Source organism: Grus americana, chromosome 4, assembly GCF_028858705.1.
Source record: "Grus americana isolate bGruAme1 chromosome 4, bGruAme1.mat, whole genome shotgun sequence".
NCBI lineage: Eukaryota > Metazoa > Chordata > Aves > Gruiformes > Gruidae > Grus > Grus americana.
In genome coordinates, this window is record NC_072855.1 from 6,191,392 (window position 1) to 6,210,768 (window position 19,377).

General features: G+C 39.5%; 1 protein-coding gene across 1 annotated transcript in view; it reads left to right on the forward strand.

Annotated features, from left to right (window-relative positions):
* EIF2AK3 (eukaryotic translation initiation factor 2 alpha kinase 3) overlaps positions 1–19,377 on the forward strand; it is a 45,296-nt gene that overhangs the window by 11,910 nt on the left and 14,009 nt on the right. Inside the window, exons 3-10 of the mRNA XM_054824584.1 lie at positions 10,533–10,727; positions 12,707–12,837; positions 14,922–15,156; positions 15,423–15,585; positions 16,913–17,050; positions 17,564–17,686; positions 18,260–18,480; positions 18,829–18,941. Coding sequence (XP_054680559.1) covers positions 10,533–10,727; positions 12,707–12,837; positions 14,922–15,156; positions 15,423–15,585; positions 16,913–17,050; positions 17,564–17,686; positions 18,260–18,480; positions 18,829–18,941 — 1,319 coding nt within the window. The remainder of the gene's footprint in view (positions 1–10,532; positions 10,728–12,706; positions 12,838–14,921; positions 15,157–15,422; positions 15,586–16,912; positions 17,051–17,563; positions 17,687–18,259; positions 18,481–18,828; positions 18,942–19,377) is intronic.

A 19,377-nucleotide genomic window follows, 5' to 3' on the forward strand; every position in this document is an offset into this window, starting at 1 on the left:
ACTAGGGATGGGATTTAATGTACAGTATAAATGTATCTTCTTTCTTTCTTTTCTTTCCTCTTTTTTCTTCCCTTTATCAGCATCATAAACAGTTTCAAATTTTCAGTACTTTGATTCCCCAAAAGAAATACTAATTTCTGCTGTGGAGTGTCCAGGCACCTGGGAATCACTTTAAGGTACTTGCTGCCTGCACTTTCCTGCACATTGGATAAGGAAAACTCTGTACCCAGTCAAGCCAGAGAAGAGCCAAAAGCTGTCCTGGGTTGCTTTGGGAGCATGGGAAGAAATGCAGTTATTCTCATCCTTGGGCCTGTTACACTTTGGTGCAGAAGAAATTGCAAAACTTGCACTGAAGCAGATCAGGGCAAGACAAGAGGTCAAAACGCCCTCTGAGGGGCTTGAATTGGGATTTCTGGATTCTTTTATGTGCCCTTCCAGAGGTCAGGGGAGGGTAAATAATTTAATAGTCTCTTGTGCCATCAGTTTTAGGAAAGTCACACTCACCACTTAGGGCCCTGCAGCAGCATTTTATTAGCCTGAATAAAAATGAGGTTTTTGTTTGGTCCATGGCTTTCGACTTTAGTAATTTTTCAGTTAAGTCACTGCCTGTAAATATCATCCAAGGAAAAGCTGAGATACGTTTATTTTGAGCTTGGGTGGGGAATGCTTAAGACTGTCAAACTTGTTTGAAAACTTTCACTTAAAAGGTTATTATAGCAGCTGCTGAATACAGTGCTGAATATTACGAATTCCTATTAAACCTGTATAAAACTGTTGTGACTCTGCTAACAGTCACTGAACTAAACAAAAGGAGATTCATTTCAAACTACACAAACATTCTAGGAAAATGACTTTCTGTATTCTGCTTAAAAATGAATGGCTCTGACTAGTTCACTATTGTTAATCTTCACTTTTAATGTATTTGTGCATCTTAAAACATCTGGCATGGGACACATCAGCAACAGAAGCAATCTTTCCTGCTTAGCACTTGGCAGAGTCTTTCTGCTTGCAGGAGGAAATGCTGTGCAGTGGGGTCAGACTTCCACATACAGAGAATAACAAGTTGGTTCTCTTAAGCCTTTGAGTGTGCACAAAACTTTCTAAACCAAAGTTTTACTCAACTAAGTGAAGAATAAAATTTTAAAAATTTGTATTAATACCGTAAAATTACTTTCTAGCTGTAATATGTTGTGACCAGATGTAAAGCCCCAAATTGCCACTCTGTTCAAGCAGGCAGAGTGTAAATCAATGGACTTGTTATTGACGTGACTAATCTGGGGGAAACTGATTTTCTTGCAGGTAAAGTGGTATAATTTTAGCTGTCTGGAAGAGTATTCCAGTGGAGTTCCTTGTATCCTGTAGCTGATCATTATTTCTGTGTACTACTGAGACAGATGTAGGACCACCAGGTGCTTTGATAGCTGGAGGTATTCCTGTAGAGGAAGACCAGGGCATTATACCGTTCTCCATCCTACAGATTTTCTATAATAGAAATGGAATTAAAATGTACTAAGTGCACATGTACTAAATCCCCACACCTACAAGATGTGGGTATTGATAATGATTTTGTCGAAGGCTAGAGGTGACTAGTTTAAAACTGAGAGTAGTGTGTACTAAGAGATCCTGTGACAGGTTATGAGCTGCCACATCTCGATTCCTCTGCAGGGGAAGGAAATGTGATCCTATGCTGCCTGTGGGTAGAGAGAGAGAGAGAGAGAGATATTAGTGTCTTAAATGGTCCTGGAAAAGCTCATAATGAATAAGAAGTGAGTGTCCAGAATTGTACTTCAAAGGAAGATAAATTCTAATTGCAATTGAGGCAAAGAAGGCTTATTAGGGCTATCGAGGGGAATGGAGTCTGTGTTTTGCAAGAAGAGAATAGATGTGACTGCTCTTTAACTACATAGATGTATTATGATTCCTGATGGCACAAGTGGTTCTTTTCATTTCTGTTGCTGGAAATGTGCACGGTGTGCATGGCTGTAAAGAGGTGACAAGCTGGGGAAGCTTGCTGGAGAGATCTGTGGATTTCTGAGTACAGATCCTTGCTGCTTTCTTGGTGAAACTAAAAAAATATAATTTATAATTCTCCTGAAAATAAACTTCTAATAACGCTTAGTGGAGAAGAAGTGATTGGCAAAAGACTAATTGTTTTAAAATACATGGATAGCTGGAAGTTGTACTTTTCTAGGAAATACAACCAAACTTTTTAATATGAAGTGGTAAACCTGTGGAGGAGGGGAATTGCTGATGTGCACCTGAGCTGAGTTAGTGGTTAGTATGATGCAGCATCATGATTTTTGTCAAGGTGACAAGTAGGGCTATTGCTTAGACAAGTGGTCTTATGTATTTACTGAAATTTCACATCTTCAAAGACAGTCATCTTTGTTCAATGTTTAGTTGAATTAAAAAACCAAAAAACTTCTTACAACTGCAGCTTGGTGGCTTTCTTGCTGTCACTTGATGTAGGTAGCACTGATAAAGCTCTGATAAAGTGCTGACGTGTGTCCTCTTACTCGTGCTGTAAGGATGTTTGAGGGGATGACAACTTCTGTTAGGAGACATGTGGGAAGCTACAGAACAAGATCTTGTGGCTTGTGTGATGTCAGAGCTCTCAACCCCAGTCCTCACAAGTGATGCTCTGCCTTGAATAAAGCCAGGAAAGTTTTTCCGAGTCACTCTGGGCTAATGTTTATCACTAACTTTCATCTGTCACACTCACAGACGTGGTCAAAATGCAGCGCTGCAAATCTTGGAAAGGATGTTTACCATCAGCTTGCTGTCTCTGTTTAGTTATCTTTATAGTAGCTTGTAATTTAATTACATACGGTACACTGCACGTTTTGTATTGGCTGTTGAGCAGTTCTAGTGTTTACAGATGTTAAGTGGATCAACTCTAGTAATGCTTAGACAAATACCTGTTTCAGCGCAGGGAATGGATAACTTAGATATTTGTAGTTCAGCTGCCAAAAACACAACAAAGTGATTTACTCTGCCCTAAAGCCTTTTTGAACTTTCAGCCTGTATCTTTATCAGTAAAAGAAAGTGCCTATCTCATGTGCTAAGCATTTTAGACATTTTAGCAAATCATTCCTCTCTGGCAGCGCAGCTGCTGACATCTCATTTCCGAATTTCTTCTGGACTTTGTCCTCCATAGGCAGGTAACTATTAATCTCTGTCAGAGTCACTGCATATTTTGTGCTCTCTACTTTCTTTGCATCCTTGAAAGAGGAGGCTGTGCATTTGCCATGTTCTTCTCCTGTACTGGGCTCTCCTTTCCCATAGGAGTTGCCCTGTGACTTAATTTTTCAAGACACACAGACTCTGTCCTTATCTGAAAAAACAACGTGGCCAGGCCAGAGGAAGAAACACACAAAGTCAGGCAGAGATCAGCTTAAATCCTGGACCCCCAAAGTGACATGGGGAGAGTGGGCAAGAGCAGAAGCCCGTCTCTGAAGAGAAGCATTTTGTTTAGCTCCCAGGTGGTGCTATAGGAGCCCAGGTAGTCTGCAAAAGAGGTTGGGGTGGGGGGCATGGAGGTGGAGTGAAAACATGGTCTTAAAACATCCCAATACTGGAACAATACCATTTTTGACACGATGGCTAATAAGCTTCTGTATAGGGCCTGTTTCTGTAGAGGAAAGGTTTTGGGTAAATTTTATTTTCTTCACTAATCTTCTCCCTTATGTGCTATTAGCTTTAAGGAGCTCGGTGATGGGCTCAGTAGCAGCAGCAGCACTGATTTGTCTCAGAAAGGACTACTCTTAAGTTCCAGAAGACTGTTGCAGTCTTCTCTTTTATTAATAAAACTTGCCATGTTAAAGAGGGGGATGGAATAATGTCAAAATAAAGTCTTTCTTAAAGTACTGTGCATGGTTTTTTTATTATTAAGGAGAACAGTTTTTAAAAGTCTGTTACCATGGCAGCAGAGCAGGCTGGCATCTCTGTAGTCAAAACCCCAATTCTTGTTTGACTATGATTAAAGTAACGGCGGTATTTTAGTTTGCTAATCTTCAGAAGAAGGGTCTGTTTGACTGCACAGCAAACAGTATTGGGGACCTGATCTCTTTTGAAGCTGGGGCAGTCTAGTTAACGTGCTGTGGTTCCTCTGTTTTCTTGCATGGCTGCTCAAGGGAGAGCAGAGGACAGAGTAGGACTAATTCTTTTAATGGCAAACTCAAGCTGAACAGGATACTGTGCCCCTGATGCTGAAATATAATTCTCCAGCTACTGTGCTACTGTCATCTGTTGCTTTTTACACTGTTTGTGTAAAAGACAGTTTTGTAAGGACCCTGGTAGCTCACACCCGATCGGATTTTAAGATCTGAAGTGTAGAATCGTGACAGATACCAACTATAGTTGCTTATTAAAGCTGTTGAAAGGACATTGCAGGTGTTGCTTTGAGGAGAGAGGAAAAAAAAGTTTTCAAATGAGTTCTCTAGTACTCATCCAGGCACAGGATTACAGCATCACTTCATGCGCTTATCATGCACAAAACACAGGGCCATGAAAATTACATTTATGGCTTGGCCTGTCTTCTCTAATAAAATAGAAACTACCAGCTGGTGAAGTAAGGGGGATAGTGGAAGGAGAAGAAAGATCGTAATAGATAGAAACTTCTGTCATATGGATCTTAATGTGGGCAGGAGCAGGGGACCAGGTTTGGTCACTTGACAGATCCTGTGAACTGTTACTGAGCGAGCTGTATAGCCTGATGGTAAAACTATCCTGAGGTTTGAGAAACATCTACACTCAGGGTTGCTGTGCCGAGCTGGTGTGCCCTGTTGGTGTGTCACCCCAGCTGAGATGAAACCTATTTCCATGGCTTCTCTGGTGTGCTGCTCTGGCACAGGCTGGCTCTTACCTCTTCAGAGGAGGAAGGCCACAAAATCCTGCCTCCATAAACTGTTCCATAAAATACTGATTCATCAGCTGTCCAAGTGCAGACTTTGTCATGGTCCTGAAGACGGTTTGGGCACATAACGGAAGCAGGAGGTAATCAGGAACAGGTACGCAGTTTGTAAACAAGTGTAGTGTTGAGATCAGAAGTAATAGCATTCACAAGGAGGAAAGTTTTTTTTTTCTAGACAAAACAACCACCTGTCTGTTCATATTTCCTGCTTCAGCTTCCTCATTGCCCTTGAACATGTCTCAGAAAGTCATTTTGCTGATGTAAATCATGGACTCCCCTTTGCAGTCAATTTTCTTCTTCCTGGGCTGGTTAAACAGCTGGTGTGCTCTGAAGAATACTTAGCTCTCTTACCAGTGCTTTAGGCAGTGGAATAGCTTAACTTTACAGCTTTTGTTTTTCATAAGATTGTACTAGTGCCTGAGTCTTTGTTCTCTTCTTAGGGAAGCAGTGATGTTGTGGGCCTTGCAGAAGGTTTGAAGAAAAATAGAGTCCTTAGACTCTAGCTGGCCCTTTCATCCCAGTCTACTCCTGCTTGATTAGGTTTTGCCTGTTAGTAATAGTGTGCTCTCATCCTTGTAGTACCCCTGCTTCAGGATTTCTGCAGGTAGATGAAGGGAAAACAGATAAATCAACTTCCTGAAATCCGGGCTGAAGAGGAGAAATAACCTCTTATATTGGAAGGAAGTCATAAACCAGTGCATCTGTGCAGATACCTCCCTGTGTGCATACCAAAAAAGTGCAGATAAATGGGTTCCAGACCAACTAAGACCTTGCCCCATCTGTGCGTATATATATCTCACCTGAAAAATCTGTTAACATTTATAGTTGGGATACCTGAATTACTGTATGCCTATGATATTTTTTTAAAAAATGTGGAACATACTATGATTGCTTTCTCCTTCCCAGATTTGTTTGTGCAGATTCTTGTTTATACCCTGTAGAGTGAAGCTGCCATATGTGGCTTTTAATATGTTGCCTAGATTAATTTTAAAGGGGCTTAAAAGAGAGAGTTCTCACTGAGAAGTAGCTTTCTTAAGAACATGCCTGATGTTGGCTTTGATCCTGTTTGTTACAGCGATCCTATTGTAGAGATAATCATAGACGAAAAAAAATTGGTACTCTTATCATTTAAGATCATGTAGGTTAGTCTTAGTTAATTAGTAACTGGAATGAAGCTCTCACAGTTTATCCTAAGAGTAAGGCTTGAAAACCACAAGCTGAAGTGTTAGAAAAATATAAAGACATAACACTTCCTATTCTAAGGAAAATATTTTACCTGTGCTTAGTTATTTCCTTGGAGTTATTGGAAAGTCCAGCCCATCTGAAAAGGATAATATTGACTATTTTGGCACCAGACTTGTCTCAGATGTGCCTGCACGTGAGCAGGCTTGATTTTTCCTTCTTATGATAAAGAGTGTTAAGCATGGGAAATGAATGTCACACTTACTGTTAAACAGCTCATGGAAGCTTTAGTACTTCAGCTTGTTTTGATCTCTGTTTACACGATTTTTTTTTTACTTTCTTTTTTTTTCCCCCCTCCACTGCTGTAAATCAGCAGCTTTCTTCCTGCACCGATCAACCTGCCGTGGAACCTCGCGTGCTGTGCCCTCCTTTCCAGTAAAGAGTCTAGACAGCAAATTCCCTGGTAGCGTATGCCATTTCGGATCGTTATCCCTTTTTGCTTTTTTGTGAAGGCTTTTTAGAAACTGCATTACCTCACCCGTCGGCCTGGAGATTGAGCAGCCAGCGCCGCTGATAGGGCTGCGGCACCCCGCGCTGAGCCAATGGAGAACTTCAGCTTCAAACTCTTAATGAGCAAAAGAGCAGCGTTCTCATTTAGGGCTCAGTAGTTAATGTGGGGGGGTTTTTTAAGTGTTACTTCTGAAAGACAAGCCACTTAACAATTATGTGCCATATTGCTGACCAGTGAAGCTGAACAAATAGCTATTTACATTGACAGATCAGAGGAATGTGTAAGTGCATCGTGGTAACCTACATTTTCTGTGCCAAGAGATTTGCAGCTGACTGCCTGGGTGACTCACTCCTTGGATTAGGAGATGAGGTAATGCTTTTGAGATACAGGGTGATGTCATTCCTTTACCTGAGCTGCATGCCGATGCTAGTTGCTAGTACTTTCAAGGAAAGTCCCTTTGCTGCTTCTGATGTACTAGAGAATGAGCTGCATAACTGATAGGAGTTGTTATTATTAATGTCCTTCTGAAGCCTCTGGCTAAACCACTCTTTTGAAAGATGTCAGCACAAGTGGCCATAAATGCCTTTTGTTACGTGTATATGTGGGCACCTGCAAGTATGCACATTTGCACACCTGCCCCATTCTTCAAATAAATCCTTTTCAGTAAAAGACCACCTTTGTGGTAATCAGGTACAGTCCCTTGTCAGCACCATATCATGTAGTCCCATTTATACATAGATTCATCTTAAAAGAAGGTGATTTCTTTTTCTGCTCTCTACTGTATTTCTGTTGTGAAATACCACGTTTGCGATGGTTAGTAACCAACATGTCTAGCTTGCACTTACGGTCAGTTTAACCCCATCTGCTCGTACTCGGGCATTGTCCTTCAGTGCAATATCTCTTTCCACTGCCTGTGCTCACTTTCCTGATGTGTTCGCCAACAGCAGTTGTGTCTTTTCTCAGCCTTTCTTTCCCAATGTCACGCAGGACGTGCTGCTCCCATAGGTGCCCTCAAGGTTGGGAGCACAGGCAGGTGATCAGCAGAGCTGACTGAAACAGTCTCGTCTGTCCTCTGCAGCTTATGGAGACCGAGGTTTTAACAGATGAGCAGGCAGTGACCTACTGTCAGGGAATTTTTGAAGGCATACAAGCCATGACCTGATTTGACCTATATCTTGGGAGTATACAAGCGCGTGTTGCTGAGTGAGCTTCACGCATACTGGGAATTTGGGTGTGTGGTTCCCAGAAATGACCAACGTTTTGCCTCTTGTTTGCTAGCGGAAAATTTCCTACTCAGGCCCTGGAGCAAGAGCTTCAGGACAAGGGGAACGCTGAAGGTGACGTGTGTCACGCTGTCCCCGGAGCTTGTGGAGTTACCCACCGAGAGTCTCCCTTGCTCAGCAGCGATTCCTGGCCAGTTTGCAGCACTGCCTCCTCTCTTCACAAACTGATGGGATGGCCCGCAGTCCTTGCAGTACACCGCATTACAAAGCCATTGTGGTTGTGGCTTCCAGCAAGCGTTATCTGAAAGTCTGAACTTGAAAGTGGCTGTCTGACTGCCACTGGCACATGTCAAGTTTGACTAAGCTATATGAATTTAGCTGACTGATGGCCAGTACGATTTATTCAGGATCCAATTTGAAGTGAGTTAATGGCTGGGTTTGCCAGGCTTGGGCTCGTGTGCTGAAACAGTGGTACAGGAGCTGGTTTGGCTTTTGTATATTTGGAAAGCTTCTTACAAAAGCACCTTTGCTGTTCGTCCTTATTTATATGTGGAATATCTCATATTGATGGAGGTGAGTATGGGCCTTCAAACTACTTGCAGGTATCTGGACCACATGCAGGAAGAAACCTTACAGAGGATTTATTGATGTAAAGTAACAGCTGAACAGGCTAAAAGTTGTCATCAAAATTAATATGCATTTCTGAGAGAATATATTATAAAAACATTTTATGATATTACTCTTCTGTCCTGAATGTTTCAACAAGATACTCCAGCATGGTTACAGCTGCAACTTTGGCACTGGCATCTTTTGTTTTTAAAAAGGTATTTTCAAAAATCTGCATGCCTTTGTTCCTTTAGATCACAAGGCTGCTCTTGAATATGAATGTTTATGTAAACCTTGTTTGCTTTGTTTTTCCATTGATCAGGTGATTTCTACAAATGACCCCTCCCCACACAAATTTTTGCTTTTCTGTTGGTTTATTTCTGTAAACGTGTGTGTGTGTTTCTCCTCCCCGATGGTAGGCTGCGTGCAACATTTCTTGTGCATCACTGATCTCATGTAATGTCTCTTCCAGGATATTTGGCCTTTTTTGCCGTAATGTAAATAAATATCTGGGAGGGAAAGAACATACCTCATTTTGCTTTGTAAAGAACTTCACAGCTACTCTCAGGGGTTTATTTTTATCATCTCTTCAATTACACATTGTGCTCCTGAGAGGAGTTTTTATTTTAATTGTCAGTCATCATGAGGCTTTTCAAAGCCAGAAAGCATCGATGATGGATTCTTTAGGGATCTTAAATAGAGTTACCAGCATTGTCAGGTAACTCACCTGAATTTTCTCTTTGAATGAGATGTGTCAAACAGTGTAAGAAGAGGTATTAGTCATTACAAGATTTGTCTTTCCCTCCCTGTTTAGGTGAATCCCAACTTTGCTTAATGCTGTTTGCTCGCCTGTGACCCAGTTAAGAGAAATAAGAAGTCTCATGTTAGAGAGAATTTTAATCATGCAGATCCTCACAGTGGTTCCAGGAACAATAACCAGAAACCTTCTGCATCTTCTGTATGGCTTTGTAATACAGATCTGTGCCTTGGAGTCTGAGTGGGAATATCTTGTTTGAAATGACAAGTCTTTAAATCCTAATGTGTAAAGTATCTGAATTTAATGTAATTATGTTGTAGGATACTGCCCAAATGGACAGAGGTTCTGAAAAAACATTAAAATCTTCTATGTTAATCCTCAAAAGCTAAGATTATGTGGATTACAGTTTCTCACTGTTCTTGGTGGGCACAGCCACTGTGGCTCCACAGTATTAGTTATGGTCTATCATGCTGATAATGAGTTTCTTAATAAGTCCCTTAGTACTCATTGACAATGACTCATACTTCCGAACTAGGATCTCCTTGAAAATCTCAGTGTAATGGATGAAACGCCGTATCCTGGTGAAGATTTTTTTTTTTCCCCCCACTTGTGTGTTTAAGAAAAAGCCAGGCAAGTTTTAAAGGAACAGTACACTTAAACATAAGAAATTCTGGGGAGGAGGAGTTAGATTTAACTGTCTGGAAAGGCAAAGGTGAAATGTGAGCTCTTATCTCAATGATAATTGCGCTCTCTGCTTTAAAAGAGGATAAATATTCTGGCGTAGTCATTAATTGCAAAAGAGTTCACACAGAGCCTCAGCTTTTCTTCTAAAACCAATTTCAGTCTTCTGATCTAGAGAGAATGATTAATTCTGTGTTTAGGAGTGTACTAGCTCTGGGAAAAAACCAATGAAGTAGAACTTTACCTACAACGCCACTGTCTTGAAACTATCACAAATAGTCTGCAAAACTTGCACTTTAACTAGTGACTGTCTCTTCAAGAATGCTTCTGCCCATATCCTATTTTCTACAGTTTGGATGAATACTAATCTATCAACTGATGGAGCTTTAAAATGTTTTCCTTAAAGTGGAGAAGTGTCACACACTGAACTGTTTTTTAACTAAGAGTAGTGGAATACGGATTTGATTTGAATGCCTGAAAGTTTTCTGCCTTCAGTATAACTTTGAAAAATAAGACTCTGGGATACAAAACCATACAATAGGACACTGGAATGTAATGGACTGTACTCTCTTGTACAGCATTTCTGTTTCCATTTGTGATCTTTGTGTTTTGATAAAATTGTGGTTAAATGGTAGCTAACCTTCAATTCAATTATTTTAGGTATTTGGAAATAAGATGATAATCCCTTCCTTGGATGGGGACCTTTTCCAGTGGGATCGGGATCGAGAGAGCATGGAAGCAGTTCCTTTCACAGTTGAATCTCTTCTTGAGTCATCCTACAAATTTGGCGAGGACGTTGTCTTAGTTGGGGGAAAGTCTTTGACGACCTATGGGCTGAGCTCATACTCAGGGAAGGTAAGAGCCTGAACAAGATGCCTTGTGGATGTGCACTTCGAGCACTGTCTTGCAAATAGGTTGCTCTTGAGATACAAACTGCAGCACAGCTCAAATACACAACTGCACGGTGCAAAAGAGCAGAATCTGAGCTTCTTGGGCAACAAATGCAGCGGACTGGAGTTAGGCAAACAGCTGGTGCAGTTAGATGGTATGGCTGAGCCCCTCACTGCAATTTCCTCCTGCTCGTGAGCTCCTGCTGTATCCCCTGTGCTGGCTTTAACATTTGTCTCACCCTTTGCTAAGCTGATTCAACTTGCTAACCCAACAGAAAACTGTTCTTTTTTTGTTGGATTAGTTTTGTGCTGGGTTAGCTGTAGCCAGTTCAGCAAGGGGTCAGGGAGTGCCAGAGCCAGCACAAGGGAAGAGACCAGAGGTGAGTGAGCGGGGAAAAAGAGGGATGACCCCTTTTTACCAAGCTGGGGGAAGAGTTCAGCTTTATCATATAGCTCTGCTTGAAGTAGACTTTGCTGTTCAGCTTGGTGCATATCAAAGAAGGCTTTAGGTGACACACTTTTTTCACAACTAATTTCAGATTTTTCACAACGAATGAGGGATAGCTGGGTGAAAACAGGTAAAACATTCAACATATACAAAAGTTTAAGACTTATAGTTGTTGTCAGTGAGTTTACTATCTCTTAGAAGAAGTTCTTACGTATTAAAATCATATGCAAAAATTAAGTTGAAAACTGCTTGCTATCTAACAAGTTCAGAAGGTATTTGTCTTTGAAATCCATTGGTTAAAAGTTATATATTTTGAAAAAAACACAGAAGAAAAAAGGCTAGAAAAAGCACAGGAATTAATTGCATTATTCAGAGTCCTAGAATTGACATCCCCCTCCTTAATGTCAGATATCATTAAAATGCTTGTAGATACTTTGTGTAGTGAAAAGCAGACATTTGCTAAATCAGAAACGTTGGTGCATTTCAAAACAAGTTAAAAAAACAGATTTAGTTTAAAAATTTTGAAAATTCAATGTTTGTTTTGTACAAAATCAGGTGTTTTTTTTTTTTTTCTTTTTGACCTTACATTTTAATGTAGAATACTTCTATGGCATGATGTAGAGTGATCGCTAGTGATACAGTGCATAGACCCAAAACAAGAGTTCAAGAAATTATTTTGATTTCCTCATTGATAGCGGAGGGCACTGTACACCAACAGACTGCTCCTCCCCCAGTGTTCAGGAAGTGGAAATTTTGGGTTCTGCTTTGATTCGTGGCTTACGCTCACAGTAGCAAAGGTGCTTCGTACAGGAAATAGCTCCTGACTCTTCCTCATTACGTTTGGGCAGTCTGTTGTCTGTTTGGCAGTATAATGTCAGTTGAGACTTCCTGAAAGTGTGTTCAACTCCCTTTTCAAAATACAGTTGCCTGTATAATGCACATTCTATTTGGCACTGGGACTGTTGCAAAGTCTGTGTGACTGTGAGAGTTAAATAAGATCATCTTTCCCCTTTAATAGTTACAAGGCAAAGGGGGAAGGCTCTGCGCTATTTTATATAAAACAATAGTACTTCATTTGAAGTTAATAGAGTTATGCTGAGACAAATATGGCACGAAAGCAGAATTATGCTATGGGTCTTGTAGGAATGTTCTTTTGATGCCCATAGAAATAGTGGGGAAAGAGATTGCTAAGATTTCTTTCTGTTAGAAGTAGAAATACTTGCAAAATATAGTCAAAAAGTAGTCACAATAGCCCAAACTATAGACTTATGAGAATCTTTTGAAAATTCTAGTTCTGAAAAGCCCTTATCTCTTAAACCATGCTTTTCAACATCCCTCAAGTTGAACATCTAAAACCACAGAGCTCCAAATTGCCTGCGAGCCAAAAATGTGTTGTAAGGATCATTAGCATTGAACGTTTCTGTAGATTACATTTGTTTGTCTTGAAGCTCTTCAGAACTTCGAAGCACATGCGAGTCTCTTGCCTTGTCCTTTAGGTGAAGTACATCTGCTCAGCTATGGGCTGTCGCCGGTGGGATGATGATGAAACAGAACAGGAAGAGACACTTCTATTACATCGAACCCAGAAAACAGTCCGTGCTGTTGGACCACGCAGCGGCAATGAAAAGTGAGTGTATGAGTTGTTCAGAAACAATCCGATCGAGATAAGTTCTTAATACATAATGTTTTAAGGATTTGACCTTCTTTTTACTCTCATTAGACCAGGAATTGCAGAAGGGAGTTTAGATTGTTATCCAAAGGAATGCGCCAGACTGTTGGCTAGGATCTAACCTCTTTGTTCCTCACTGCTTTTGAAAAATGTCTTGAACTTCAGTTTTATAGATGATTAGACAAAAAAAGAAATGTGCACATATTTATTCCCTCTAAATCAAATGAAAATTACTTTCCTTACCCTTGCATGCCTCCAAAGAGTTTGTCATTGCTGTACTGCACAAGGCAAATGCCACTAATGTTTGTTCCAACTGTTGATTTTTGTACAAAAGGAGACAGTTTAAAAGTCATCTTATGACCTACTGATTCACTTCTAAGTTCTTCACCTGCTCACGGTAACTGTCACTGGTTGATTGGGTTTTTTTAATACTTGAGGACTTTAGTTTTCATTTTAAGTTGATATTTTTAAAATGACTTCAGTCTTATTTTTAAAAGTCCCATTCTTAAATATACTTTGTTAATTTCATAACGTAGGTGGTCTGTTCTTTACAAGCTGTAGAAACCAGTTCAGTCTGTGACTTTCCTAATGCTGTCACATTGAAGTTTTAATATATCAAGATTTCTATAAAAATACAGACATATATTCTACTTTAAAAAAAAAACAAACCCAAAATCCACTTCATAAAATACAGGTTTAAAAGGCTGGTTGCCATACATAGGTACAATAACTGCCCAACAATTTAGTGGAGAACTAGTCATTCCCTGTTCCCCTGCTCCCTCTTCTGTTTGCAGCAGGATTTGACAGGTTGTGCATCGGTAGTGTATCAGAGGGAACCTAATTAGAACTCTGATAGATTAGCAGATCAGATGTCTGAAAAGAGAAATCTTGGGTTCCATGGTTCTTGGAGACTGATATTGGCAGGGAGAGGTATGCCATAAAACCATGCTTTTTCCTTTGTACATCTCTTTCAAAAACATACTATGACATCTTGCGCACAAAAATCCTCCTGTCTTTGTAGTCAGAAACAGAGGTGCTTTCCTGGTGACACGGTATGGATGCTATGGAGTTTACAGGATAGATCCGGGGTTTTAATCTAGAAAAAGAAAAACTTTTAATAAATCACTGAATATACAAAATATGCCAAACTTTTACCATAAGGGTGTAAATATTTTAAGGAGACACTTTGGGCTCCTGGTGGTTGCCAGATTGGTCCTAAGAAAGGACCATACTGTTCAAACATACTGTTCAAGAAATATTTTGCCCCTTTTGCTGTTCAAGACACAAACTTGCTGTACTTTCCATCTGTATCTTCTCTACAGCATTGGGCTACATCATGGAAAAAATAAAAGAATTCTTTTTTCTCTTTCTGAAAATAAATTTCAGTTTCTGCCCTAATTTGTTGATTTACCAAAATTAAAGAGCTTTTGGCTATGCAAGACAACTCTGTGTTCCTTATACAGGTGTCTTTTTTTGCTGTTAACCTATGGGACATGAGCGGCCCTGGTTTCAAGAAGAAGCCATCAGAGAGATCCTGGGTTAGGTTGTGTGTGTGATTAAAACAAACAAAACAACAAAAAAAGCATTGTCCCTCCCTCAGCTTGAAAATCTTACAGTTCATACTAAATCCGTTTTATTAGTGAAGAGAAATATTTCTTGTGTAGAATGCTGCTTCCTGAATGTTTATACTTGTTGCTGTCATCAGCTACATAATGTTTTCCTACTAAACAGACCCAGCTGTACTACTTGCTGATTTTAATTGCCCTCTCCATATACTAAACTTTTAATGCCATTGGCCCTACTTCACCAGCTATTATCTCAACTCATCCTGTTGGACAAGATTTCTTGGTTTGTCTGGTTTGTATTCTGGATTAGCACTCCCCCTCCTGGTGCAGTTGTGTTCATCTGACAATCTGAGAGTTTACTGTGAAAATATGAGCCAAATATAGGTAATTCAGTTTAAGAATCTTCTAGATGGAGGATTTGGGATTTCCCTGGAATACATAAGTTGTTTCTACAAAGTTTTTCTCTTTTTCTTTAAGGTGGAATTTCAGCGTTGGTCACTTTGAGCTGCGCTATGTCCCAGATATTGAAACTAGAGCGGGATATATTGAAAGCAATTTTAAATCAAATATGAACAAAGAAGAAACAAAAATTATTTCAGATGTGGATGAGCAGGAAGCTATGATGAAAGATACAGTGATAAAGGTCTCAGTAGCTGACTGGAAGGTGATGGCTTTTAACAAACGAGGAGGACACCTGGAATGGGAATACCAGGTAGGGGAAAAGACAAAATATTAAATGTTACAAAAGTAGAAGTTTTGCAGCATCATAGATGATGTCTTTCATCTTGGGTTTCAGATGCTGTCTTTGTAAAGAAGCACATATCTGCTTGTAATATTTTTAACTGAAGTTCTGACTTTGAGCTGCTATATCTGTTACAAAAACTAAACCAAGGAATTTAAGCAGAGTGTTTAGCATTATTCTTATATAATATTCAGTTGATACAACATTAATTTTCCAGTTACCTCTCTCTCTTTCAGTTTTGCACTCCAATTGCTTCTGCATGGCTGGTTAAGGATGGCAAAGTAATTCCAATCAGTCTGTTTGATGACACAAGTTACACTGCGAACAATGAAGTATTGGAAGATGAAGAAGATCTTGTGGAAGCTGCCAGAGGGGCCACAGAATCCAGTGTCTATTTGGGTGAGACACAGACTGCAGCATTTTGTGTAGTAAACATTATTCTTTTCTCTGTTGAGGTTGTAGTAAAGCAGATCTTTCTGTACTGGTAGATTACAGTTAAGAGGAGCTGTAACATGTCCAGTCTGATATGCTGTGTAATGAAGGCTGTTAAATTTAACCCACATTGCTTTATAAAGCCCAAAAGTTAAGGTTTCACTAACGAATGTATCCCAAAAAGGCACTTTGACTTGATTTAAAGACTTTCAAAAGGTAGAGATGTGTTCTCATCTCTTCCTAGCCTGCCCTGGTCATCTTTGTTGTTGTCATTCAAAGTCAGAGTTCTGTGTACCCATCTTAGAAATTCTGACAGTTACAGAGGGTACAGTATACCTTTGGCTCTGGCAAAATTAATATCTGTGACTGTTTAGCATAAACAGTGACAGTTAAAAGATTGATTTTTTTTTTCCTCCTTTTTTCCCTTGTTCAAACCCAAAATGTTGCAAAACCATAAATCTTTTCCATTTTGATTCTGAAATGTTCACTGCTTTGTAGTTCAGTCCATTGGAGGTGATTGAAAGTCTTGAAACTTTTAAAGATAGGTTTATAGCTAACAAGGCAGTCTTACTGCTTGGTAAGCAATAAGCAGTATCTCCCTCCAGCCCGCTAATTCGTCACATTCATTTTTTTTCCTCTACGCTGATTACAGTAACTCGCCATGAAGAAATTTCAGTTAAGGTTTTATGTGACTGAGTTTTCATCCAGCTGTCAGAATTCATTTGATGTGGTTAGTGACAATTTGAAATACAGTGGCCCCAAGTACTCCTCCTTCTCAGCTGTCTGTCTCTGGGAGGTAAACGTGCTTTGGTTTTCTAAGACTTTGCCTTAACCTTTTTATGTAAGTCTTTACACCTCGTAGCTTTCCTGTTAGTGGTTACACGGATAAAGATAACACTAGGAAGAAGCTGGATGGTTCCAGCCTTCCTGGTAATGGCTGTTGAGGAGTAATCTGTACCAGTGTTAACAAGGGTAGGAAGCTTGAAAGAAGCCTTACCTATGCAAAGCCTGAGCTGCTTTATAGCTCTTGAAAATTATTGGCTTTTTTGTCTGTAGCCCCAGCTCTCCAACAGTGAAAATGAGATGTCCTGATCTCTTGCTTTTCTAGAACAGAGGGAACATATTACTTGATTTGATCCATCCTGGCAATCAGAGTCAGTATCTCAGATTCTCAGAATATAAAGAAATATGTTCAGAAATGTTTTTTAACCATGTATTTTAACTGTGCAATTTTATTCTGGGAGTGAAGAGAACTAAATCTTAAGACTAATGTGCTCTCTGTTTTATTACTTAGGTATGTACAGGGGCCAGTTGTATCTTCAATCATCAGTTAGAATTTCTGAGAAATTCCCAACGAACCCAAAGGCTCTGGAATCCAGGAATGATAATGCAATTATTCCTCTTCCCAAAATCAAATGGAAGCCTTTAATCCGTAAGTAACAATTCAGAGTTTCATTTAACATTTTAGCTCTGAAAAGACAGGACATCTTTCTGATTTCCAGTGTTTCAAACTGGTCTAATGTTTCCAGCTGTAAACCGGTTCAGGAACTATCTCTGTGCTTTGTTAATTGTTTATTTTTTTCTAATTAAATGTTTGTTGTCTGCTTTCTTTTACTATGGTTTTGACAGGGTCATTTTTAATAATGAAATGTTGGGTCTTCTAAATCAAATTGTTCAACAATAAGAGGAAGACCTTTTTTTGCAGTGATGAATATGAGTGAAATGACTTGTCCAAAACTAGGATTTTGGCAAGGGAGAGAGGTGTTAAGTAACTGTTACCTTAAAATACCCTTCTTAATGTTTCCTTGCATTAATTTTGGTTCTCATGTTCTGGTCCGAGAGACATTTTCTAAGACTATGCCATTGGAGTTCTCATTAAATCAATACAAGAACAGAATTCTTATAACAATTCAGCTTAGAAAAATGTGTCTCTTTCTATGCTTAGATTCTCCTTCCAGGACTCCAGTGTTGGTGGGGTCTGATGAGTTCGATAAGTGTCTCAGCAATGACAAGTATTCTCATGAAGAGTACAGTAATGGAGCACTTTCAGTTCTGCAGTATCCATATGGTAGGTAGAAGTTCCAAATAGCCCATTTATTTTCTGTGAAATTCAATAAATGGCCATTTGTTTGATCTTAAATAAGTGTATATTTTGAACATTTAATGAACTCGGAAATTATTGCCTAAACTCGGATTTCCACGTTATGGCGTATGTACAATTAGTGCCACACAAAGTACTTCAGAGTACCAGAAATTGCTACTGCAGAGGTATTGGGTGTGCTGCCATTGCCACTGATAGTTGGTCCGAGTGGAAAAAGCTTGTGAATTACTTTTTTTTCAGAATTTGCTAACAGTGCTAGAGACTCAGCCTGGTGGTACGAAGTTTTCCATATGGAAGGTATTCTGGTTTAAAGCTATCAGTGATCAGGCCTTCCAAAGCAGTAAACTTTGATGGGAGACCTAGTTGCCGTGGAGTCTGCAACCTTGATGAACTGAATTTGCTAATGTGCCATTTAAAATCATGGGACGTGCAAACAAAAATACCCTGCGTCTGTTGAGGAAACCTATTAATGAGACAACAAAATTGCTTTGTAGTTGCCTCCAAATAAACCTATGGCCTGTTTGTATCTTTTATACACAGATAATGGTTATTACCTACCATACTACAAGAGAGAGAGAAATAAACGTAGCACCCAGATCACCGTTAGGTTTTTTGATGACACGAATTACAAGAACATTCGCAAAAAAGATCCTGTTCTTTTGCTTCACTGGTGGAAAGAAATTGTTGGCACCATTATATTTTGCATTGTGGCCACAACTTTTATTGTACGCAAACTTTTCCATCCTCATCCTTACAGCAGAGTAAGTATATTTTTCTGAATCCTAAATACAGAAGGTATTATTCTAGCCTTTCCTTTTGGTTTTGAGTCTGCAATGAGTAGTATTAACAAGTTAATAACTAATGAGATAACAAAATCAAAAGCCTAAATTTATTATTTAATCTGTCTGTGAAGGCTGTCAGCTGCCATGTACAATTTATTTAACTGCTTCAGCAGTCAGATTAGACTGCTTCAACCACATCTGATGTCTTTGGAGATATTTATACTGAAATTATTTAATGCCATACCTAGGGGTACAAACTGTCCCAAGTACATGAGGAGTTGATTTTTTTTGTTTGTTTTTTGTTCTTGTTTTGGTAACCCTTGTTAGCTGCGGAAGGAATCTGAAACACAGTGTCAGACTGATAGTAAATATGAGCCCACTTGTGGAGATGTTAAAGACACCAGCTGGAGTGATGTCAAAAACTCTGGATATGTGTCAAGGTGAGCTCAGTTCAGCACAATATGTACAGGCTTTTAGTCAATGTGACAACTAATGCTATGGGGAAGAAAGAGTACATGTTCTTGTTCTTACCTACCCAAGTCCTAGTCCTCTGAATTTGCAGGATAGTCAGCAACTGACACAAAGAACCCTGTCACCCCATTACTGATGGGAGATTGCAGTTATGATTAGTCTGAGCAATCCCAGAAAGTCTACAGGATACCTGTGATCAGGAATGTTGCTCTCATATTTCCTGCTGATAAATGAAATGGAAGATTGATTCTTGAAGTTCTTAATCAGCCTTTACTCCCTCTGTTTCTGTGTTTATGGGTTAAAGGAGAGAAAGGCAATTGCAGATGTAAACAGATGATGTTTTAGGTACTCTGCAGAATATGCGGACCTTTGTTGCTGTTATGAAGGAGTTAGTTAAGACAGAAG